Source organism: Salmo trutta, chromosome 15 (assembly GCF_901001165.1).
Source record: "Salmo trutta chromosome 15, fSalTru1.1, whole genome shotgun sequence".
Taxonomy (NCBI): Eukaryota; Metazoa; Chordata; class Actinopteri; order Salmoniformes; family Salmonidae; genus Salmo; species Salmo trutta.
Window position 1 is genome coordinate 60,916,690 of NC_042971.1, and position 21,967 is coordinate 60,938,656.

A 21,967-nucleotide genomic window follows, 5' to 3' on the forward strand; every position below is an offset into this window, starting at 1 on the left:
AAACATAAGCCAGTGCATAATCATTTGGGTACTCTGTATTCAGAGCAACAGAGTGACGATGACAGCCTATCACTCCTGTTCTAGACTGAAGAAATTCAACGCGTCACCCACCTGAACTACACCGGTTGGCCAGACCACGGTACACCCTCGCAGCCTGAGCAGCTGTTGACGTTCATATCCTACATGAGGCACATCCACCAATCAGGACCCATCATCACGCACTGCAGTGCAGGGATTGGCCGATCCGGAACCCTCATCTGCGTAGACGTGGTTCTAGGCCTCATCAGTAAAGATGCTGATGTAAGTATGGTGACAAGACTATAGCTTTTATTATGCTAAACAAAGATCCAACCACATTTTTTTTCCTGTTTCTGAGAGATTGTATTTTAAAACACTACTGTTTTTAGTTTGATATTTCAGATGTGGTACGTAACATGAGGCTGCAGAGACAAGGAATGGTACAAACAGAGGTAACTTATACAAAAGTCATTTCAGTTAGACATTTTTATACAACTACAATATGTTGATCCCTTTAAAGTGTCTGTAATGTACATACTATGCTATTTCTGCATTAATGAGATACATAATCATTGTTTATTCCACACAGGAACAATACATCTTCTGCTATCAAGTCATCTTATACGTGCTCCGATGTCTTCAAGCTGAGGAGAAAATCTCAGGATAGCAAACTTTTTAAAGTCCCAATGTTGCACACAATGTTCACTCCTGTTGGTGAGAGCAGAACGACGGAGACTACACACAGCACCTTTAAGACAGAACCAAGCAGTGGATTTACAAACCACTGCTTAACCAACGCCTTAAAACATTCTGGGATTGTGTCCCGAACACAGATCAAGCCTAGACTTGGATTTACTGGTACTTTCAATAGAGAATCTCCATTTGACATGGTTTTTAGTCCACGACTACGCTTGATCTGTGTCTGGGAAAGTAGTCCCTCATTTAATGAAAGTAAATTCTTACAGGAGTCTGTATATTTTTGTTTGCTTGACCTCTACCTCTGTAGCTGCTACCCCTTCTCTTAATGTATACAAGAACAATACGGTTGATGTTCCGTCTTATCTACATGAAAGCAATGCTTTTTTTTTTTTTTATAGATTGGCTTATGAAATATCTGAAAGTTAATAAATTCATATTTTAAAGATTTTGATGCTGGAAGTTGCCTTGACAGAATACGACAGTATTTGCTGCCAGTGTTAAAGGAAATTAGTGTACATATTCATCTTTTGAAAAATTGCAATTTGTAAATAAAAGTGAAATTTACATTTTGGTACTTTTATTTAAATGCAATTAGCCTTTCCTATGCACTTTTCAGTAGTTAGGCGTGGTGCTCATGTCATTCACCTGGAGTTAAAGGTTAAGAACAAAATTACAATGGCCTTTTAATGTCGGCAGACTAGAATACATCAAGGAGTTCAAAGCCAACTAAATACATAGTCCCTAATCTCATGACTGGGTAGGGGGCACAGCCAATCAGAATACATTAACCCCACATTCTCAAACAGTGGCTTACAGAGAAATGGCCTCAATTCCCTAAGCTGGGGACGAAAGTCAGTGTGTCTGATGCCAAAATAGGCAGGGAAGTGCAATCCATTTGCTCCAGTCAGAATCTGGGCCTTCTTGATATACTGCAACCTTCCCCTTGGGGTAGGGATGTAAGAATTTTGCTAAAGGCATTACGTTCTGAAATGTGGGAACCTCTAAGCCCAGAGAGTTTAAATGTCATGTGTCAAAGATTAGCCTTGGTTTCAGCCAAATGTTTAGGAACCAATTTGATCAGGATTTGGGCCAAAATGTGAGACTGACAAGATACAGTGAGGGGGGAAAAAGTATTTGATCCCCTGCTGATTTTGTACGTTTGCCCACTGACAAAACTTACTTTCATTTAGCAGACGCTCTTATCCAGAGCGAATGCATACATTTTTTTCTCCGTACTAGTCCCCCATGGGAATCGAACCCACAACCCTGGCATTGCAAACACCATGCTCTACCAACTGAGCCACACGGAATGATCAGTCTAATGGTAGGTTTATTTGAACAGTGAGAGACAGAATAACACATGTCAAAAATATAAAATGAGGGAAATAAGTATTTGACCCCTCTGCATGACTTAGTACTTGGTGGCAATCACAGAGGTCAGACGTTTCTTGTAGTTGGCCACCAGGTTTGCACACATCTCAGGAGGGATTTTGTCCCACTCCTCTTTGCAGATCTTCTCCAAGTCATTAAGGTTTCGAGGCTGACGTTTGGCAACTCGAACCTTCAGCTGCCTCCACAGATTTTCTATGGGATTATGGTCTGGAGACTGGCTAGGCCACTCCAGGACCTTAATGTGCTTCTTCTTGAGCCACTCCTTTGTTTTGGGTCATTGTCATGCTGGAATACCCAGGCTGAGGGAAGGAGGTTCTCACCCAAGATTTGACGGTACATCGCCCCATCCCCTTAACAGAAAAACAATGTTTCCACCTCCATGTTTGACAGTGGGGATGGTGTTCTTGTGGTCATAGGCAGCATTCCTCCTCCAAACACGGCAAGTTGAGTTGATGCCAAAGAGCTCCATCTGACCACAACACTTTCACCCAGATGTTCATTGGCAAACTTCAGACGGGCATGTATGTGCTTTCTTGAGCTGCAGGATTTCAGTCCTTCACGGCGTAGTGCGTTACCAATTGTTTTCTTGGTGACCGTGGTCCCAGCTGCCTTGAGATCATTGACAAGATCCTCCCGTGTAGTTCTGGGCTGAGATCTTGCATGGAGCCCCAGGCCGAGGGAGTGTGACGTTTCTTCCATTTGCAAATAATCTCACCAAGCTGCTTGGCGATGGCCTTGTGTAGGTCTACAATCTTGTCCCTGACATCCTTGGAGAGCTCTTTGGTCTTGGTGGAGTTTGAAATCTGCTTCTGTGGACAGGTGTCTTTTACAGGTAACAAACTGAGATTACGAGCGTGCTCGTTACCTGTGAGCCAGAAATCTTTGAGGGGGTCAAATACTTATTTCCCTCATGCGTTTCTGGTTGTGTCTCACTGTTCAAATAAACCTACCATTAAAATTATAGACTGATCATTTGTCAGTGGGCAAACGTACAAAATCAGCAGAGGATCAAATACTCCCCCCCCCCTCACTGTAAACTGGTGATCTGAAGTCAACCAAATGCAGATTACTGTGGCTGACGAGCATGTTAAGTCTTAAGAGAAGTGTCTGATGCACTTTAGTTGCTTGCAGATGTACCAAAAGTCTGGCTTTCATGTTAATCACAATTAATAAGGAAATTGTTCTAGAGAACATCCTCCCCAAAGCTAGAGTCTGATACTGTAAACTAGAGTAATACATGAAACGAAGCAAGAAGTCAAATGCATTTGGTTTTAATTGAAATTTGCTTTGGACAAGTTTTTCTTTTAAGAGAACAGGATGAACAGATTTAGTATTCATCTTCCTCATCCTCACAGGCATCCCCAGAGTCTGCTCCCACCTCCTCATAGTCCTTCTCCAGAGCAGCCATATCCTCTCTGGCCTCAGCGAACTCCCCCTCTTCCATGCCCTCACCCACGTACCAGTGCACGAAGGCTCTCTTGGCATACATCAGGTCAAACTTGTGGTCCAGACGACTCCAAGCCTCAGCGATGGCTGTGGTATTACTCAGCATACACACAGCCCTCTGGACCTTGGCCTGGTCTCCTCCAGGAACCACCGTAGGGGGCTGGTAGTTGATCCCCACCTTGAACCCAGTGGGACACCAATCCACAAACTGGATGCTGCGCCGGGTCTTGATGCTGGCGATGGCTGCGTTGACGTCTTTGGGAACCACGTCGCCACGGTACAGCAAGCAGCAGGCCATGTACTTGCCGCGTCTGGGATCACACTTCACCATTTGGTTAGCCGGCTCAAAGCAGGCGTTGGTGATCTCAGGGACAGAGAGCTGCTCGTGGTAGGCCTTTTCTGCTGAGATGATGGGGGCATAGGTGACCAGGGGAAAGTGGATACGGGGGTAAGGCACAAGGTTGGTCTGGAACTCTGTCAGGTCTACGTTGAGCGCTCCATCGAAGCGCAGAGAGGCTGTGATGGAGGAGACAATCTGGGCGATGAGGCGATTCAGATTGGTGTAAGACGGCCGCTCCACTCCCAGGTTACGCTTGCAGATGTCAAAGATGGCCTCGTTGTCCACCATGAACGAGCAGTCAGAATGCTCCAGGGTGGTGTGGGTGGTCAGGATGGAGTTGTAGGGCTCCACCACTGCTGTGGACACCTGGGGAGCAGGGTAGACTGAGAACTCTAGTTTGGACTTCTTGCCGTAATCCACAGACAGGCGTTCCATCAACAAGGAAGTAAAGCCAGAGCCGGTCCCTCCTCCAAAACTATGGAAGATGAGGAACCCTTGTAGTCCAGTGCATTGGTCAGCCTGAAGACAGAAGACATGGGATCATTAGTAATTCACCCAATGTTGGAACGTCCGAAGATTTTAAACTAAACATTCAGCAGTAAAACATTCTTATTTTTTGGGGTTATGATATAGTTGAGCCAAGCTAACCAGTCAATGGTACCAATTTAAATGATCTAAAAATGGATGGTAAACAGCAGTGGCCCTTTAAACATTCAGCAGCTCACCATTTTGCGCATCCTGTCCATGACAGAGTCCACAATCTCCTTGCCGATGGTGTAATGGCCACGAGCGTAGTTATTGGCAGCGTCTTCCTTGCCACTGATGAGTTGTTCAGGGTGATACAGCTGACGATAGTGACCGTTCCTGATCTCATCTACAACAAAATCAATTTGTCACATACAACTGGTTTTAAACTGTGAAACGCTTGCTTCTCATTTTGAAAAACAGAAAGCTATTGACAGAGCAACGTTACATTCAGTACTACACAAGGGCCACATACTAGGCTCATGGCAAACAATTCATTCTACTTATTATGCAATGTCATGTGGTCACATAGCCAGGTCTCAGATGGGTTTGTGTGGTCTTTCCAACTCCTATGGTCATTCATTGACAACATAGGAGGAATTGGCATGTTCAACTTAGATGTTTTGCTGCTACCAATATAAGTTCAAAAGGGAAAAACCTGCACACTAACATTTAAGTTAGTGTATTTTGTAGCAGAGGTCAGAGCAAACAGTTGTGTTTCGGCAACAGCTGTTGTCAGCATTTTGATAGGAATTGGTATAAACAGATCTGGGACCAGGTTAGGACAGACCACCACTATACATGCAGCTTGCTCTTCCTCACCCACAACAGTAGGCTCCAGATCTAAGAAGATGGCCCTGGGAACATATTTCCCAGCCCCAGTCTCACTGAAGAAGGTGCCAAACGATGAGTCAGTCAATTGAGGAGCAGCGTTCTCATGGATAGTCCCATCTGGCTGGAAGCCATGCTCCAGACAATACAACTCCCAGCATGCATTGCCCATCTGGACTCCTGCTTGGCCGATGTGGATGGAAATGCACTCCCTCTGTCGAGATAAATTGTTGGACTAAGGAGTGTTTATAGAAGGGGGGGGGGGACTGAGCCCAGCAATCATAAATCCTAACAGTACACAAAGCTGGGAGGAGAAGAAACTTCGACCTCCAACAAATCTCAACTCCTTATCAGTTCTCATTTATCCAAATGTACTTTCTATATTAACAAAATACAGGGAAGCACAACTCCAGAGAAGAAAAAAAAAAAAAAAAAAGATTTACACAAATCAGTCATGTTGAATTAAAAATAACTTACCATTTTTCCTGCAGTTATGTGGAATAGATGGCCTTCTTGAGGAATTAATGAACCCTGAAACAATTTCACCACAAGTGTTTACATATCACATTGATGTAACTAAAGTATCATAGGCTAGGCTACATGTTGAACTCCAAACACACTCACTCACCTTTGAACACAATGTCAGTCTGCTTCATGGGCCCAGTTTATATGGTATCAGGTGGTGGAGTAGGTGTGGCTTATCAAATGACCTTTGACTAAGGGGTAGTGTATGTTTTATGATGATGATCCTGAGGAAAATATTCCATTTCAAAGTTTATTTTGAATTTTTTTAAAGACAATAAAAATCGAACTACATGTTTCTGAATCTGCACGTCTAACAGTGGTTCATATATTAGTATAAACTGGATGGTTTGAGCCTGAATGCTGATTGACTGAAAGCCGTGGCATGTCAGACCAACAAAATATTTGTTTGTACTGCTCTAATTACGTTGGTAACCAGTTTATAATAGCAATAAGGCACCTCGGGGGGTTTGTAATACATGGCCGATATACCACAGGCAAAGGGCTGTGTCTTAGCACTCCGCGTTGCGTCGTGATTAAGAACAGCCCTTAGCCGTTGTATATTGGCCATATACCACACGCCCTCGGGCCTTATTGCTTAAATATAGCATGTTGATTTGTTATTATGCATTCCTGCATCCAGGAGCGCCTACTTACGGGTTTTCCTGCATGCTCAAATGCACTACGAGAGGTAGGATCGCTTTTTCTGTCGTCTTCAGAAAAGTTCCATTCCTTTAAGCACAAAGTCATACACAGTGTTTTGTTCATGAATAATGTTGTCTATTTAGAGTTTACTCATAAGTGGATGGTATTGTCAATGTGCTATTGGAATTGTACTTTTTAGGATGATATTAACGTCCTGAATTCAACATGTGGTTACTAGCTAGCTAAGGTATTGTATGTGTGAACGATGGCTAGATCCTCCACTGATTCCAGTCCTTTGTATTGTGTGTATGTTGTAGAAAGAGTCGAAGATTGGCAGAACATATTTTTGCTCTACAAATGTTTTGTATTTTCTTTGGGATTCAGGAGAGAGAACTCTCATACATTAAAACAACCTGGTCTCCTAAATCCACGTTTTTAATCTCAATCACACACATCGCAGAGCTACAGCGGCGCAGAACAGCACCGGTTACATTGGTGCCTTCCAGACCCGGATCACCGTGGAGCTGCTGCTCTAGAGACTGTTGACATCATGAGGTACTCCTGTCGCCTTGTGGCAAAAAGCGGAACTGCAGTCTATTTTCATTCCTGTAAAAAAAAAAAATTTGAATCTGAAAACGATGTATTTAGAGTGCTGTTTATGGTTAACTAACATAGAAGTGTGTTCACAAACAGACATTTGAACATAGCGTTAGTGCTTTAGTGAACAAATTCTTATTTTACAATGACGGCCTACCCCGGCCAAACCCTCCCCGAACCCGGACGACGCTGGGTCAATTGTGCGCCGTCCTATGGGACTTCCGATCACTGCCGGTTGTGATACAGCCTGGGATCGAACCAGAGTCTGTAGTGACGCCTCTAGCACTGAGATGCAGTGCCTTTAGACCGCTGCGCCACTCGGGAGCCCTAAATAATTAGTGTTAGTGGGTTGTGGGGAGGAAGTGTTTCTATGACTTGGAGATGTAAATCTATGGGATTGATGTTAAAGAGCCCACCTTAGTTGTTCCTGGACAGCGTGATGATCTCATCCTGGGATCGAATGTCATTAAACATCTATTGCATGAGATGAAAGGCACTGACGAATACTGGAAGCTAGTCAACCACATGGAAGGCCAGACTCACTCACCAGAGGGTGAGCAGTTTCTACAAGGGACAGGAAGTTGACGGCAAGATTGGGACCTCGAAGCTGTGACTCTTCTCTTTAACTTGTAGTACTTCTCCACAATGTGGCACCCACTTGGGTGATACCTCTGCAGCCGCTACAGCGCTAAAAGCTCACCGCACATCAGTCCAGAGTAGTAGTCATACTCACTACACGCTCCATGCCATTTCCACAATGCAGTCAGGTCTCATTGATTATGAAGCCAGTGCGTGAGATACCCATGTGAACAACAGACACAATGGTTTCCACTAGTTGACACAAAGTCCACATTTCATAATAATGTATGAAACACAAATATGCTTTATTTGGTCATAATTTAAGGTTCGGCATAAGGTTAGCAGTGTGGTTAAGATTAGGTTTAAAATCACATTTTAAGAGTAGAAATAGGTGTGGTTTATGACTTTGTGGCTGTGGTATGTAGTAACGACCAGGTAAAACTGATACATTTTTTTCCCCAAAGTTGCCAGGATGTCAGGTACCCTAATTAAATCAGTACACGCATAACAACTTAAGCATTACATAAACCTCACATAGCAAATAAGTCGTTTATTTGTTGTTAACCAAATCCGACACTCATTGACCTCTATACAAAACTCCTAATTTGGTGGGTGGAAAATTGCAAAAATGCCACCTGCTGGAGGGAGAGAATTTTTGCAGAGTTGTGCCTCTCTCCTTCTCTTCCTCTCTGGTAGCTATAGCTCTTCATGAACAGGAATAATCATGGTTGTCACTAGTTAAGTCACAAAGGGTTTGTTTGTAAATTCACTCTGGCTACCTACTCCTATTTCAGAGCACTCTCGTCTGAGTGTGCCAGAGCGAAGAATAACTAATGAATTTACAAACCCGCACCACCCGTTGAATATGACCGGTGTCAGTAAACGTCAGCAAAAAAAACACACATTTAAATTGTTGCCAGCAGCACAGTCACCAACGCTCTAGACAACACGAAAACAGCCTAACCAGCTCTGCTTGGGTGAATAACTTTGTCACAGGGAACTGTTCTCTCATTTGTATCAGGAAGGAGTTAGCAGCACTCCACCAATCAGGCCTTTGTGATAGTGGCCAGATTGAAGCCACTCCTCAGTAAAAGGCACATGACAGCCGACTTGGAGTTTGCCAAAAGGCACCTAAAGGACTCTCAGACCATGAGAAGTAAAGATTCTCTGGTCTGATGAAACCAAGATTGAACTTGTTTGCCTGAATACCAAATATCACGTCTGGAGGAAACCTGGCACCGTCCCTACGGTGAAGCATGGTGGTGGCAGAATCAAGTCAAATTTTATTGGTCACATACACATGGTTAGCAGATGTTATTGCGAGTGTAGCGAAATGCTTGTGCTTCCAGTTCCGACAAGTAATATAACAATTCCACAACAACTACCTAATACACACAAATCTAAGTAAAGGGATGGAATAATATGTACAGTTGAAGTCGGAAGTTTACATACACCTTAGCCAAATACATTTAAACTCAGTTTTTCACAATTCCTGACATTTAATCCTAGTAAAAACGCCCTGTCTTAGGTCAGTTAGGATCGCCACTTTATTTTAAGAATGTGAAATGTCAGAATAATAGTAGAGAGAATGATTTATTTCAGCTTTTATTTCTTTCATCACATTCCCAGTGGGTCAGAAGTTTTCATACACTCAATTAGTATTTGGTAGCATTGCCTTTAAATTGTTTAACTTGCGTCAAACATTTTGGGTAGCCTTCCACAAGCTTCCCACAATAAGTTGTGTGAATTTTGGCCCATTCCTCCTGACAGAGCTGGTGTAACTGAGTCAGGTGTGTAGGCCTCCTTGCTCGCACACGCTTTTTCAGTTCTGCCCACACATTTTCTATGGGATTGAGGTCAGGGCTTTGTGATGGCCACTCCAATACCTTGACTTTGTTGTCCTTAAGCCATTTTGCCACAACTTTGGAAGTATGCTTGGGGTCACTGTCCATTTGGAAGACCCATTTGAGACCAAGCTTTAACTTCCTGACTGATGTCTTGAGATGTTGCTTCAATATATCCAAATAATTTCCCTTCCTCGTGAAGCCATCTATTTTGTGAAGTGCACCAGTCCCTCCTGCAGCAACGCACCCCCACAACATGATGCTGCCACCCCCATGCTTCAGGGTTGGGATGGTGTTCTTCGGCTTGCAAGCATCCCCCATTTTCCTCCAAACATAACGATGGTCATTATGGCCAAACAGTTCTATTTTTGTTTCATCAGACCAGAGGACATTTCTCAAAAAGTACGATCTTTGTCCCCATGTGCAGTTGCAAACCGTGTCTGTCTTTTTTTATGGTGGTTTTGGAGCAGTGGCTTCTTCCTTGCTGAGCTGCCTTTCAGGTTATGTCGATATAGGACTCGTTTTACTGTTGATATAGATACTTTTGTACCTGTTTTCCCCAGCATCTTCACAAGGTCCTTTGCTGCTGTTCTGGGATTGATTTGCAGTTTTCGCACCAAAGTACGTTCATCTCGCGTCTCCTTCTTGAGCATTATGACGGTTGAAGAGGCACTGTTACACCTTCACCACACTCAGTTTGTCCGTGATGTGTACACTGAGGAACTTAAAACTTTCCACCTTCCCCACTGCTGTTTCCTGAAGTCCACAATCATCTCCTTTGTTTTGTTGTTTGAGAGTGATAGAATGTTTTGTTAACGTTGAGTGAGAGGTTGTTTTCTTGACACCCCACCGAGTGCCCTCAACTCCTCCCTATATGCTGTCTCGTCGTTGTTGGTGATCAAGCCTACTACTGTTGTGTCATCTGTAAACTTGATGGTTGAGTTGGTGGCATGCATGGCCACACAGTCATGGGTGAACAGGGAGTACAGGAGGGGGCTGAACACTCATCCTTGTGGGGCCCCAGTGTTGAGGATCAGCAAAGTGGAGATGTTGTTTCCTACCTTCACCACCTGGGGGCGGCCCGTCAGGAAGTCCAGGACCCAATCGCACAGGTCGGGGTTGAGACCCAGGGCCTCAAGCTTAATGATGAGCTTGAAGGGTACTATGGTCAATGAACAGCATTCTTACATAGGTATTCCTCTTGTCCAGATGGGATAGGGCAGTGGGCAGTGTGATGGCGATTGCATTGTCTGTGGACCTATTGGGGCGGTATGCAAATTGCAGTGGGTCTAAGGTGACAGGTAAGGTGGAGGCGATATGATCCTTGATTAGTATCTCAAAGCACTTCACGATAACAGAAGTGAGTGCTACGGGGCGATAGTCCTTCAGTTCAGTTACCTTTTGCCTTCTTGGGTACAGGAATAATGGTGGCCATCTTGAAGCATGTGGGGACAGCAGACTAGGATAGGGAGAGATTGAATATGTCTGTAAACACACCAGCCAGCTGGTCTGCGCATGCTCTGAGGACGCGGCTAGGGATGCCGTCTGGGCTGGCAGCCTTGCGAGGGTTGACACGTTTAAATGTCTTACTCATGTCGGCCATGGAGAAGGAGGGGGGGGGGGGCGCAGTCCTTGGTAGCAGGCCATGTCGGTGGCACTGTATTATCCTCAAAGCGGGCAAAGAAGGTGTTTAGTTTGTCTGGAAGCATGACGTTGGTGTCAGTGACGTGGCTGGTTTTCTTTTTGTTGTCCGTGATTGCCAGTAGACCCTGCGACATACGTCTCGTGTCTGAGCCGTTGAATTGCGACTCCACTTTGTCCCTATACTGACGTTTTGCTTGTTTGATTGCCTTGCAGAGGGAATAACTACACGGTTTGTATTCGGCCATATTCCCGGTCGTCTTTCCATGGTTAAATGTGGTGGTTTGCGCTTTCAGTTTTGTGCGAATGACGGTTTCTGCTTAGGGTAGGCATTAATAGTCACAGTGGGAACAATGTCTCCAATGCGCTCCCTTATAAACTCACTCACTGAATCAGCGTATAAATCTATATTATTCTCTGAGACTACCCTGAACATGTCCAAGTCCGCGTGATCAAAACAATCTTGAAGCGTGGATTCCGATTGGTCAGACCAGCGTTGAATGGTCCTTGTCACGGGTACATCCTGTTTGAGTTTCTGCCTATAGGAGGGGAGAATCAAAATGGAGTCGTGGACGGATTTGCCCGAACGGAGGGCTGGGGAGGGCCTTGTATGCGGTGTCCAGTGTTTTGCCAGCCCGGGTACTACAATCGATATGCTGATAGATTTTAGGTAGGGTTGTTCTCAAATTTGCTTTGTTAAAATCCCCAGCTACAATAAACGCAACCTCCGGATGTATTTCCAGTTTGCATAGAGTCCAGTGGAGTTCCTTGAGGGCCGTCGTGGTGTTGGCTTGGGGGGGGGATATACACCGCAGTTACAATAACCGATGAGAATTCTCTTGGGAGATAATACAGACGGCATTTGATTGTGAGGAATTCTAGGTAGGACTTGAGTTCCTCTATGTTGTTACAATTACACCATGAGTCGTTAATCATGAAACATACACCCCCGCCCTTCTTCTTCCTTGAGAGATGTTTATTCCTGTCCGTGCGACGCACAAAGAATCCCGGTGGCTGTACCGACTCCGACAGCATGTCCCCAGAGAGCCATGTTTCCGTGAACAGAGTATGTTACAATCCCGGATGTCTCTCTGGAAAGCAACCCTAGCCCTAATTTTGTCTACCTTGTTATCTAGAGACTGGCCATTAGCATGTAATATACTCGGAAGCGGTGGGTGGTGTGCTCGCCTCCGAAGTCTGACCAGAAGACCGCTCAGTCTACCTTTCCTGCGGCGACGTTGTTTTGGGTCAGCCTCTGGAAACAGTCCGAATCCCTTGGGTGGTTTGAACAAAGGATCCACTTCGGGAAAGTCGTATTCCTGGTCGTAGTGCTGGTAAATTGACGTCGCTCTGATATCCAATAGTTCTTTCCGGGTGTATATAATAACACTTAAGATTTTCAGGGCTAACAATGTAAGAAATAATACATTAAAAAAAATACTGCATAGTTTCCTAAGGACTAGAAGCAAGGTGGCCCTCTCTGTTGGCGCCACCTTGCTGTGGGGATGTTTTTCAGCCGCAGGGACTGGGAGACTAGTCAGGATCGAGTGAAAGATGAACGGAGCAAAGTACAGAGAGATCCTTGATGAAAACCTGCACCAGAACGCTACAGACCTTAGAGAGGGGCAAAGGTTCACCTTCCAACAGGACAACGATCCTAAGGGCAGAGCCAAGACAACGTAGGATTGGCTTCAGGACAAGTCTCTGAATGTCCTTGAGTGGCCCAGCCAGATTCCGGACTTGAACCCGATTGAACATCTCTGGAGAGACCTGATAATAGCTGTGCAGCGACGCTCCCCATCCAACCTGACGGAGCTAGAGAGGATCTGCAGAGAAGAATGGGAGAAACTCCCAAAATACAGGTGTGCCAAACTTGTAGTGTCATACCCAAGAAGACTCAATGCTGTAATGTGCTTCAACAAAGTACTGAGTAAAGGGTCTGAATACTTATGTAAATATTTCAATTTTTTATTTTGAATACATTTCTGAACTTGTTTTTGCTTTGTCATTGTGGGGTATTGTGTGTAGATTGAGAACTTTTTTTAATCAATTTTAGAATAAGGCTGTAACGTAACAAGGTGTGACTTGTTTCAGGAAACTAGGCGTATGTCGCAAGTCACGACTTCACAGGAGAGGCATTTCAATGTTTATTTTTGGGGGCAGAAATGCCTTGTGTAACATTTGAACTTTCATGTGCTTTAATAACAAACTTGTATGCCATCTGTAAATACAAATAAAGTTGTTAAATTACAAGCCTAGTTGGTTTAGCCACAGAAAAAGACATGAACCTTCCCGCTCGCCATGATTGGCTGAGATGATGAATAGGCTGGACATGCCGAGAGATGAGTTTCAGATTGGTCTTCCATGTAGCATCTTCTATCTATACAATGAGCTGCGGGTTATGTGTAGACGCTCCTTTCTACTGCAGTTTTTTTCTGGCAACCATGGCATCTTTAACGGTCGGTGTGAACCAGAATGTCTTGACACAACGGGCCAAGCAAGCTGTACAAAACAAAACGGAAACAACACAGGAAGTCTTATTTAATGAAAGGAGTTGCGGTCTGCCATGAAGCGTTCATCCATGTGTATACGGGTAAGAGTCTAGCTACAGTTTCAGATATTATACGTTTCTAATTTTGTCAGAAAGTTGTTTTCATTGCTTCAAGTTGAAGCTTACCGTTGGCTAGCTAGCTGGCTTGCTAGCTAGCTAACATTACGTGTATGATCTGTGTAGTAATATTATCTCAGAAAACCATTTGCATTTCTAGTTATAGCCTAATGTTAGCTAGCTAACTAGCTAACATTGAACCCATTTGGTTAACTTTAGCTAGCTATGACAATCTGTTTGTATTCCTAGTACTCTATGGATTGGGGTTATGGTTCATTGTTTAGCTAGTAGCTAGCTACATGTCTAAACAAAAAAGACTCCACTTAGCCAGATGATGACATGACCCATCAAGTTAGCCAGGTGTGTCTGACGGGGATTACGGCCGTCTATTGTATAATAATGCTCTAGTATTTGTATCTGGATTTTGTCTTTCAGTATCAGCAGAACACGCCTGACTCTCCTCCACCAGTCATACAAGGAGAATGGTCTAATGGTCCCATCAAAAAGAGAGTTGGCCCAAGCAAGCACAAGTTACACCTGAAGCATGAGGATTTGCAGCGAGTTGTGAACTTCATCAACATCTATACAGAAGATAATGCAATAGTATTACCAGGACGCCACCCAGGACACAAACACTTTGGTGGAAAGCTGCTGCCATCCTATGTGACAAAAGCAGCAGTGTGGCGTCTCTACAAGGAATCGATGACAACACTTGGTACGTAAAGCATAAACAACACATTTTGATTATTTAATTGACCTCTAACATGATTGGCACTGCTTTAATTGATCTCACATTATTTCTGTATTTTCCAGAGGTACGTGTAGTTAGACTGTCTTCCTTCAAGAATCTGTGGAGAAAATTGCTGCCCCACATCTCAAGCACTAATCTCAGGACAGACATGTGCTGGCAGTGCCAGAGAACCAACTATCAGGTCTTCAGATCTGCCAATCTGACCGAAGCTGTTAAATCAGCCAAACTGAAGAAGCAAGAGCAGCATCTCCTGCTTGTTCAGAGTGAGTCTGTCTACCAGAAGATGGTTGCTGACTGCAAGACCACCTGTCAAGACCTGCAGTTGTCTCTGGGGGGCCCTACTGAACCAGCAAGCAAAGACATCAGGATACATTACAGCTTTGATTTTGCTCAACAAGTAAGCAGCATTTCCTCCTTTATACTGATTAAGGACATATAGATAGATACACACACACACACACAAATAAATATATACAGTACCAATCAAAAGTTTGGACAAACCTACTCATTTAAGTTTTTTTTTTATTTGTACTATTTTCTACATTGTAGAATAAGACATCAAAACTATGAAATAACACATGAAATCATGTAGTAACCCAAAAAGTGTTAAACAAATCAAAATATATTTTAGAAAGTAGCCACCCTTTGCCTTGATGACAACTGTGCACACTCTTGGCATTCTCTCAATCAGCTTGTTGAGTTTATAGAAATAAAACATTAAAACAAAATGAATGTGCAGTGGTTGACTGAACTTTGGATCTGTTTTCCCAGAGTCTGTTTTGAACCGTAGACATATTTTTTTTATCATCCCAGAGACAACGGGACACCCTTCATTTCGAGCCCTGGAGGGAATTATTTTATAAAGACATAAAAAAGACTTGGTTGTAATTGTAATCTTGCATTATTTTATAGGCTGCCAAGGGTGGCCAATCTCTCCAGGAGAGCCTTAAAGGGGCAGTGTTGTGTTTTGAGACAGGCTGGAATATACAAAGAAGCCAATAAGGCAGAGTGTAGCCTTATTTTTATTTTTTTACACGCTTCAGCAGTCCCGTTCTGTGAGCTTGTGTAACCTATCACTTCGCGGCTTATCCGTTGTTGCTCCTAGACGTTTCCACTTCACAATAACAGCACTTACAGTTGACCGGGCAGCTCTAGCAGGACAGACATTTGACAAACTTACTTGTTGGAAAGGTGGCATCCTATCACGATGCTACGAGCTCTTCAGTAAGGCCATTCTACTGTCAATGTTTGTCCATGGCGGTGGTGCGATTTTCCTTTTCTTTTTTTTTTTTTTATACACCTTTTTTATTTTACCAGGTAAGTTGACTGAGAACACATTCTCATTTACAGCAAAGACCTGGGGAATAGTTACAGGGGAGAGCAGTGGGAATGAATGAGCCAATTGTAAGCTGGGGATGATTAGTTGGCCATGATTTTATGACGGCAGCAAGTGTGGCTGAAACAGCCGAATCCACTAATTTGAAGGGGTGTCCACATACTTTTGTGAATATCGTGTATGTGTGTGTGGTCAACCATTAGTCCATCAGTAGTACTGAGTGTCTCTGTTCATATTAGTGTAGGTATGCTTAGTCAGTATTGTTGACTGTCTCTGTTTTTTTCCCCCTCTCTCCTCGGCACCTGAAGCAGCAGCAGTCTGAGTCAGCTGACCAGTGTGATCAAAGACCCTGTGGAAGACATCAATCTGATTGGACACGACTTCCTGGACTGGCTCAGCTGACCCGCCCCGCCCTTTTCACTGTCCGTCTGACCTGGATTCAAATAGTATTTGCTTTCTTTCAAATACTTTGAGCATTTGATTGATCCGGTCTGATGCACGATTGCACTATTTGGGACTATTGGACTGCAGGTAAAGTATTTTAAAAGAAAGGGGATGTTTATTTAAACCAAGTCTGATGCTGATAACCATTATTAAAGGGACATGCCTCTTTGTTGGCAACACATATCTCTCATTTCAAAGCTCCCATCCATCTGAACTAAGATGTGACTGTTTTGAGTTGTTCAAGATGTTGGTTGATATTCAACAAATAAATACGCTTTAATTGCTTTAGTCATTTGTATATGATAGCGTGAGAATACTGCACAAGCCCAATATGGCTCAGTAATAAGGTTTCATTGAAGAGCCTTTCTCCAGAACTGAGTTTGGATCTCTTTTCTGACCCAAGTGTCACCAGCATCACCATGCTAGCTTATCCAAGTGTCACCAGCATCACCGTGCTAGCTTATCCAAGTGTCACCAGCATCACCGTGCTAGCTTATCCAAGTGTCACCAGCATCACCGTGCTAGCTTATCCAAGTGTCACCAGCATCACCGTGCTAGCTTATCCAAGTGTCACCAGCATCACCGTGCTAGCTTATCCAAGTGTCACCAGCATCACCGTGCTAGCTTATCCAAGTGTCACCAGCATCACTGTGCTAGCTTATCCAAGTGTCACCAGCATCACCATGCTAGCTTATCCAAGTGTCACCAGCATCACCGTGCTAGCTTAGCCAAGTGTCACCAGCATCACTGTGCTAGCTTAGCCAAGTGTCACCAGCATCACTGTGCTAGCTTAGCCAAGTGTCACCAGCATCACTGTGCTAGCTTAGCCAAGTGTCACCAGCATCACCGTGCTAGCTTATCCAAGTGTCACCAGCATCACCGTGCTAGCTTATCCAAGTGTCACCAGCATCACCGTGCTAGCTTATCCAAGTGTCACCAGCATCACCGTGCTAGCTTAGCCAAGTGTCACCAGCATCACCGTGCTAGCTTAGCCAAGTGTCACCAGCATCACCGTGCTAGCTTATCCAAGTGTCACCAGCATCACTGCTAGCTTATCCAAGTGACACCAGCATCACTGTGCTAGCTTATCCAAGTGTCACCAGCATCACTGTGCTAGCTTATCCAAGTGTCACCAGCATCACTGTGCTAGCTTATCCAAGTGTCACCAGCATTCACTTCCTCCCTCAACCTGCCTCTGACTGGGCTTGAACCAGTCAAGTCCATGACTGCCTGTTTTGACAACATACAAATCAATTATGCCACTGAAAAAGATTAGATCCAATGGCACCATTGGAAACATTTTACGCTGTGGGTGAGTTTCTGGTTCAATCTCAGTCAGTTACACAAGCATAGATACTATGCATACACCTCACTTCTGCACCATTTCTAAAACAAATGCTTTGCAAATCCATGTCCCGTGTCGCTCTCTCGTTCTTGTTATACTGCTTACATAGTGACTAAGCAATGGCTGTGCAGTTTTCATCTATAGAAGCAATATTCCTTTGGTCATAACATTCCTTTGGTCTTAACGTTCCTTTGGTCTTAACATTCCTTTGGTCTTAACATTCCTTTGGTCTTAACATTCCTTTGGTCTTAACATTCCTTTGGTCTTAACATTCCTTTGGTCATAACATTCCTTTGGTCTTAACATTCCTTTGGTCATAACATTCCTTTGGTCTTAACATTCCTTTGGTCAGCTATAGTGGCTATTGTATGAATAGTCAGATATCCCCTAAAATGCCTTTCCAATGTGTTCCTCTGTCTACTGAGAAAGGATCTCAGGAGTAATTCTCTCCTTTTGGAGATGGCTGGGGCCATTGAGTCGAATGAGTAGATTCCAGTTTATAATAATATATTTCCTCTTGACGTGGAGTATCAGTGGGGGTCATCTCCTTCATGCTGCAGATGGCCTCCTCCCACCAGGCAGAAGGCCTTCATGAACTCATTGATGTCTACTCTGACTTCAATATTGAAGTCTATTCTGACGTCCTTGTTGAAGTCTACGCTGATGTCCTTGTTGAGGTGTTTGCTGCCATTACAGAGAGACCATGCAGCCATTACAGAGAGACCATGCAGCCATTACAGAGAGACCAAGCAGCCATTACGGAGAGACCAAGCAGCCATTACGGAGAGACCAAGCAGCCATTACGGAGAGAACATGCAGCCATTACGGAGAGACCATGCAGCCATTACAGAGAGACCATGCAGCCATTACAGAGAGACCAAGCAGCCATTACAGAGAGACCATGCAGCCAATACAGAGAGACCAAGCAGCCATTACAGAGAGACCATGCAGCCATTACAGAGAGACCAAGCAGCCATTACAGAGAGACCATGCAGCCATTACAGAGAGACCATGCAGCCATTACAGAGAGACCATGCAGCCATTACAGAGAGACCATGCAGCCATTACAGAGAGACCATGCAGCCATTACAGAGAGACCATGCAGCCATTACAGAGAGACCATGCAGCCATTACAGAGAGACCATGCAGCCATTACAGAGAGACCAAGCAGCCATTACAGAGAGACCAAGCAGCCATTACAGAGAGACCAAGCAGCCATTACAGAGAGACCAAGCAGCCATTACAGAGAGACCAAGCAGCCATTACAGAGAGACCATGCAGCCATTACAGAGAGACCATGCAGCCATTACAGAGAGACCATGCAGCCATTACAGAGAGACCATGCAGCCATTACAGAGAGACCATGCAGCCATTACAGAGAGACCATGCAGCCATTACAGAGAGACCAAGCAGCCATTACAGAGAGACCAAGCAGCCATTACAGAGAGACCAAGCAGCCATTACAGAGAGACCATGCAGCCATTACAGAGAGACCATGCAGCCATTACAGAGAGACCATGCAGCCATTACAGAGAGACCAAGCAGCCATTACAGAGAGACCAAGCAGCCATTACAGAGACCATGCAGCCATTACAGAGAGACCAAGCAGCCATTACAGAGAGACCAAGCAGCCATTACAGAGAGACCAAGCAGCCATTACAGAGAGACCAAGCAGCCATTACAGAGAGACCAAGCAGCCATTACAGAGAGACCAAGCAGCCATTACAGAGAGACCAAGCAGCCATTACAGAGAGACCATGCAGCCATTACAGAGAGACCAAGCCGCAATTACATAGTCAGCCTCATACTGCTACCTTAAAACCCTATAACCCTTACCCAGCATTTCCAGAAACTCAGTCCCGGGGACCCCAAAGGGTGCACATGTTCACCATAGCACTACATAGATGATTCAAATAATCCAAGCTTGATGATGATGAATTGATTGTTTGAATCAGCTGAGTAGCTCTAGGGCAAAGAAACAAAACGTGCACACCTTGGGGTCCCCAGGACGCTGCCCTAACCCTTCAGGTCAGGCCCAGTTTCAACACAGTCTCCATGGAACTGGCCCAGAGAGATCAGACGTGAGAGAGAGAGACCAGTCGGACCAGATAGACACCGCACAGCCTCACATTGATAACGCAGACAATCTTTACTGCATAGAGAGAGATCAAGTTTTATCTATATGCTTTACTGAGCCATAAAAACACAGAAGAGGCCAGTAAAACATGATTTGATGTTGACACACCATTCAGTGTCCATTGGGAACCTTTACGATTTTAAGAGACTGCTAGGTACTATTTACTGTTGCCATTATAGCCACTAGATGGTGATGAATAGTCAACATGCTATAATGTTTCTAAACTACTGAGGGGCAATAGAGGTTACTGGTAGTTGTGATATGAGTGAAACAGTGAGTGTGGGGCTCATTACCAGCCTTCTCTGGGTCGTCCTCCTGAATGAGGTGAGGTGTTCAAACAGCTGCTCCCTCAAAGCATTTAGAGCTGAAAGCTCAGTCCGCCCAACACTGAAAACACAAGGGCATTAACTGTCATTCTGTATTATGTTTCATGTTTTGTGTGGAACCCCAGGAAGAGTAGCTGCTGCTTTTGCAAAAGCTAATGGGGATCCTAATAAAAATACCAATACCAAACACATCATAGGGCATTAACCACATCCCACACAGTGGATAACGTGTCTGTAGGAGGTATTCATGGAATTCACTGCAGGGGTTTTAGTGGAAGTAGCATATGTGGGAGGTATCAGTTATCAAGGATATCACACAAACAGTAGGACTGCTGATCATTTCAGGAGGCCGCATACTAATGTGAGAGCTTTTCATAAATCCCCTCCAAACAGATGACACAATGTTACCAGTGTTGAGCAATTTTGTTTCCCGGAGTCATATAAGTATCTCTATGAATGGCTGGTGTGACATCTGTTTTATCTCTATGAATGGCTGGTGTGACATCTGTTTTATCTCTAGGGATGGCTGGTGTGACATCTGCTTTATGTCTAGGGATGGCTGGTGTGACGTCTGTTTTATCTCTAGGGATGGCTGGTGTGACGTCTGTTTTATCTCTAGGGATGGCTGGTGTGACATCTGCTTTATGTCTAGGGATGGCTGGTGTGACGTCTGTTTTATCTCTAGGGATGGCTGGTGTGACGTCTGTTTTATCTCTAGGGATGGCTGGTGTGACATCTGCTTTATCTCTAGGGATGGCTGGTGTGACATCTGCTTTATCTCTAGGGATGGCTGGTGTGACGTCTGTTTTATCTCTAGGGATGGCTGGTGTGACGTCTGTTTTATCTCTAGGGATGGCTGGTGTGACGTCTGTTTTATCTCTAGGGATGGCTGGTGTGACGTCTGTTTTATCTCTAGGGATGGCTGGTGTGACATCTGCTTTATCTCTAGGGATGGCTGGTGTGACATCTGTTTTATCTCTATGAATGGCTGGTGTGACATCTGTTTTATCTCTATGAATGGCTGGTGTGACATCTGTTTTATCTCTAGGGATGGCTGGTGTGACATCTGCTTTATGTCTAGGGATGGCTGGTGTGACGTCTGTTTTATCTCTAGGGATGGCTGGTGTGACGTCTGTTTTATCTCTAGGGATGGCTGGTGTGACGTCTGTTTTATCTCTAGGGATGGCTGGTGTGACGTCTGTTTTATCTCTAGGGATGGCTGGTGTGACATCTGCTTTATCTCTAGGGATGGCTGGTGTGACATCTGCTTTATCTCTAGGGATGGCTGGTGTGACGTCTGTTTTATCTCTAGGGATGGCTGGTGTGACGTCTGTTTTATCTCTAGGGATGGCTGGTGTGACATCTGCTTTATCTCTAGGGATGGCTGGTGTGACGTCTGTTTTATCTCTAGGGATGGCTGGTGTGACATCTGTTTTATCTCTAGGGATGGCTGGTGTGACATCTGCTTTATCTCTAGGGATGGCTGGTGTGACGTCTGTTTTATCTCTAGGGATGGCTGGTGTGACATCTGCTTTATCTCTAGGGATGGCTGGTGTGACGTCTGTTTCATCTATAGGGATGGCTGGTGTGACGTCTGTTTTATCTCTAGGGATGGCTGGTGTGACATCTGTTTCATCTCTAGGGATGGCTGGTGTGACGTCTGTTTTATCTCTAGGGATGGCTGGTGTGACGTCTGTTTCATCTCTAGGGATGGCTGGTGTGACGTCTGTTTCATCTCTAGGGATGGCTGGTGTGACTTCTGTTTTATCTCTAGGGATGGCTGGTGTGACTTCTGTTTTATCTCTAGGGATGGCAGGTGTGACGTCTGTTTTATCTCTAGGGATGGCTGGTGTGACGTCTGTTTCATCTCTATGTGGCTCAGTTGGTAGAGCATGTTGTTTGCAACGCCAGCATGGTGTGTGCAACGCCAGGGTTGTGGGT

The 21,967-nt window shown here is 44.5% G+C and overlaps 2 protein-coding genes across 6 annotated transcripts in view; one reads left to right on the top strand and one right to left on the bottom strand.

The window, feature by feature from the left end:
- ptpn13 (protein tyrosine phosphatase non-receptor type 13) overlaps window positions 1–1,283 on the top strand; it is a 149,915-nt gene extending 148,632 nt beyond the window's left edge. For all 5 annotated transcript variants that reach the window (XM_029692418.1, XM_029692414.1, XM_029692417.1 and 2 more), the window contains 3 exons: window positions 85–300; window positions 408–470; window positions 608–1,283. In XM_029692418.1, coding sequence (XP_029548278.1) covers window positions 85–300; window positions 408–470; window positions 608–685 — 357 coding nt within the window. In that variant the 3' untranslated portion in view covers window positions 686–1,283. The remainder of the gene's footprint in view (window positions 1–84; window positions 301–407; window positions 471–607) is intronic.
- A 2,081-nt stretch (window positions 1,284–3,364) lies between these two features.
- On the bottom strand, window positions 3,365–5,877 carry LOC115149489 (tubulin alpha-8 chain). The gene is made up of 4 exons (XM_029692419.1): window positions 5,729–5,877; window positions 5,243–5,465; window positions 4,621–4,769; window positions 3,365–4,414 (listed from the first exon to the last, which is right to left on the bottom strand). The coding sequence occupies exons 1-4, from the start codon at window positions 5,729–5,731 to the stop codon at window positions 3,437–3,439; spliced, it is 1,353 nt and encodes a 450-aa protein (XP_029548279.1). The 5' UTR covers window positions 5,732–5,877; the 3' UTR covers window positions 3,365–3,436.
- Between the last annotated feature and the right edge of the window lie 16,090 nt (window positions 5,878–21,967).

Bases quoted from the DNA above. Each gene is read 5' to 3' on its own strand.
- LOC115149489 (XM_029692419.1), bottom strand. The intron at 4,770-5,242 runs GTGAGGAAGAGC...ATTTTGTTGTAG, and splicing joins TCTGGAGCCTACTGTTGTGG to ATGAGATCAGGAACGGTCAC. The intron at 4,415-4,620 runs GTGAGCTGCTGA...TTCTGTCTTCAG, and splicing joins TGGACAGGATGCGCAAAATG to GCTGACCAATGCACTGGACT.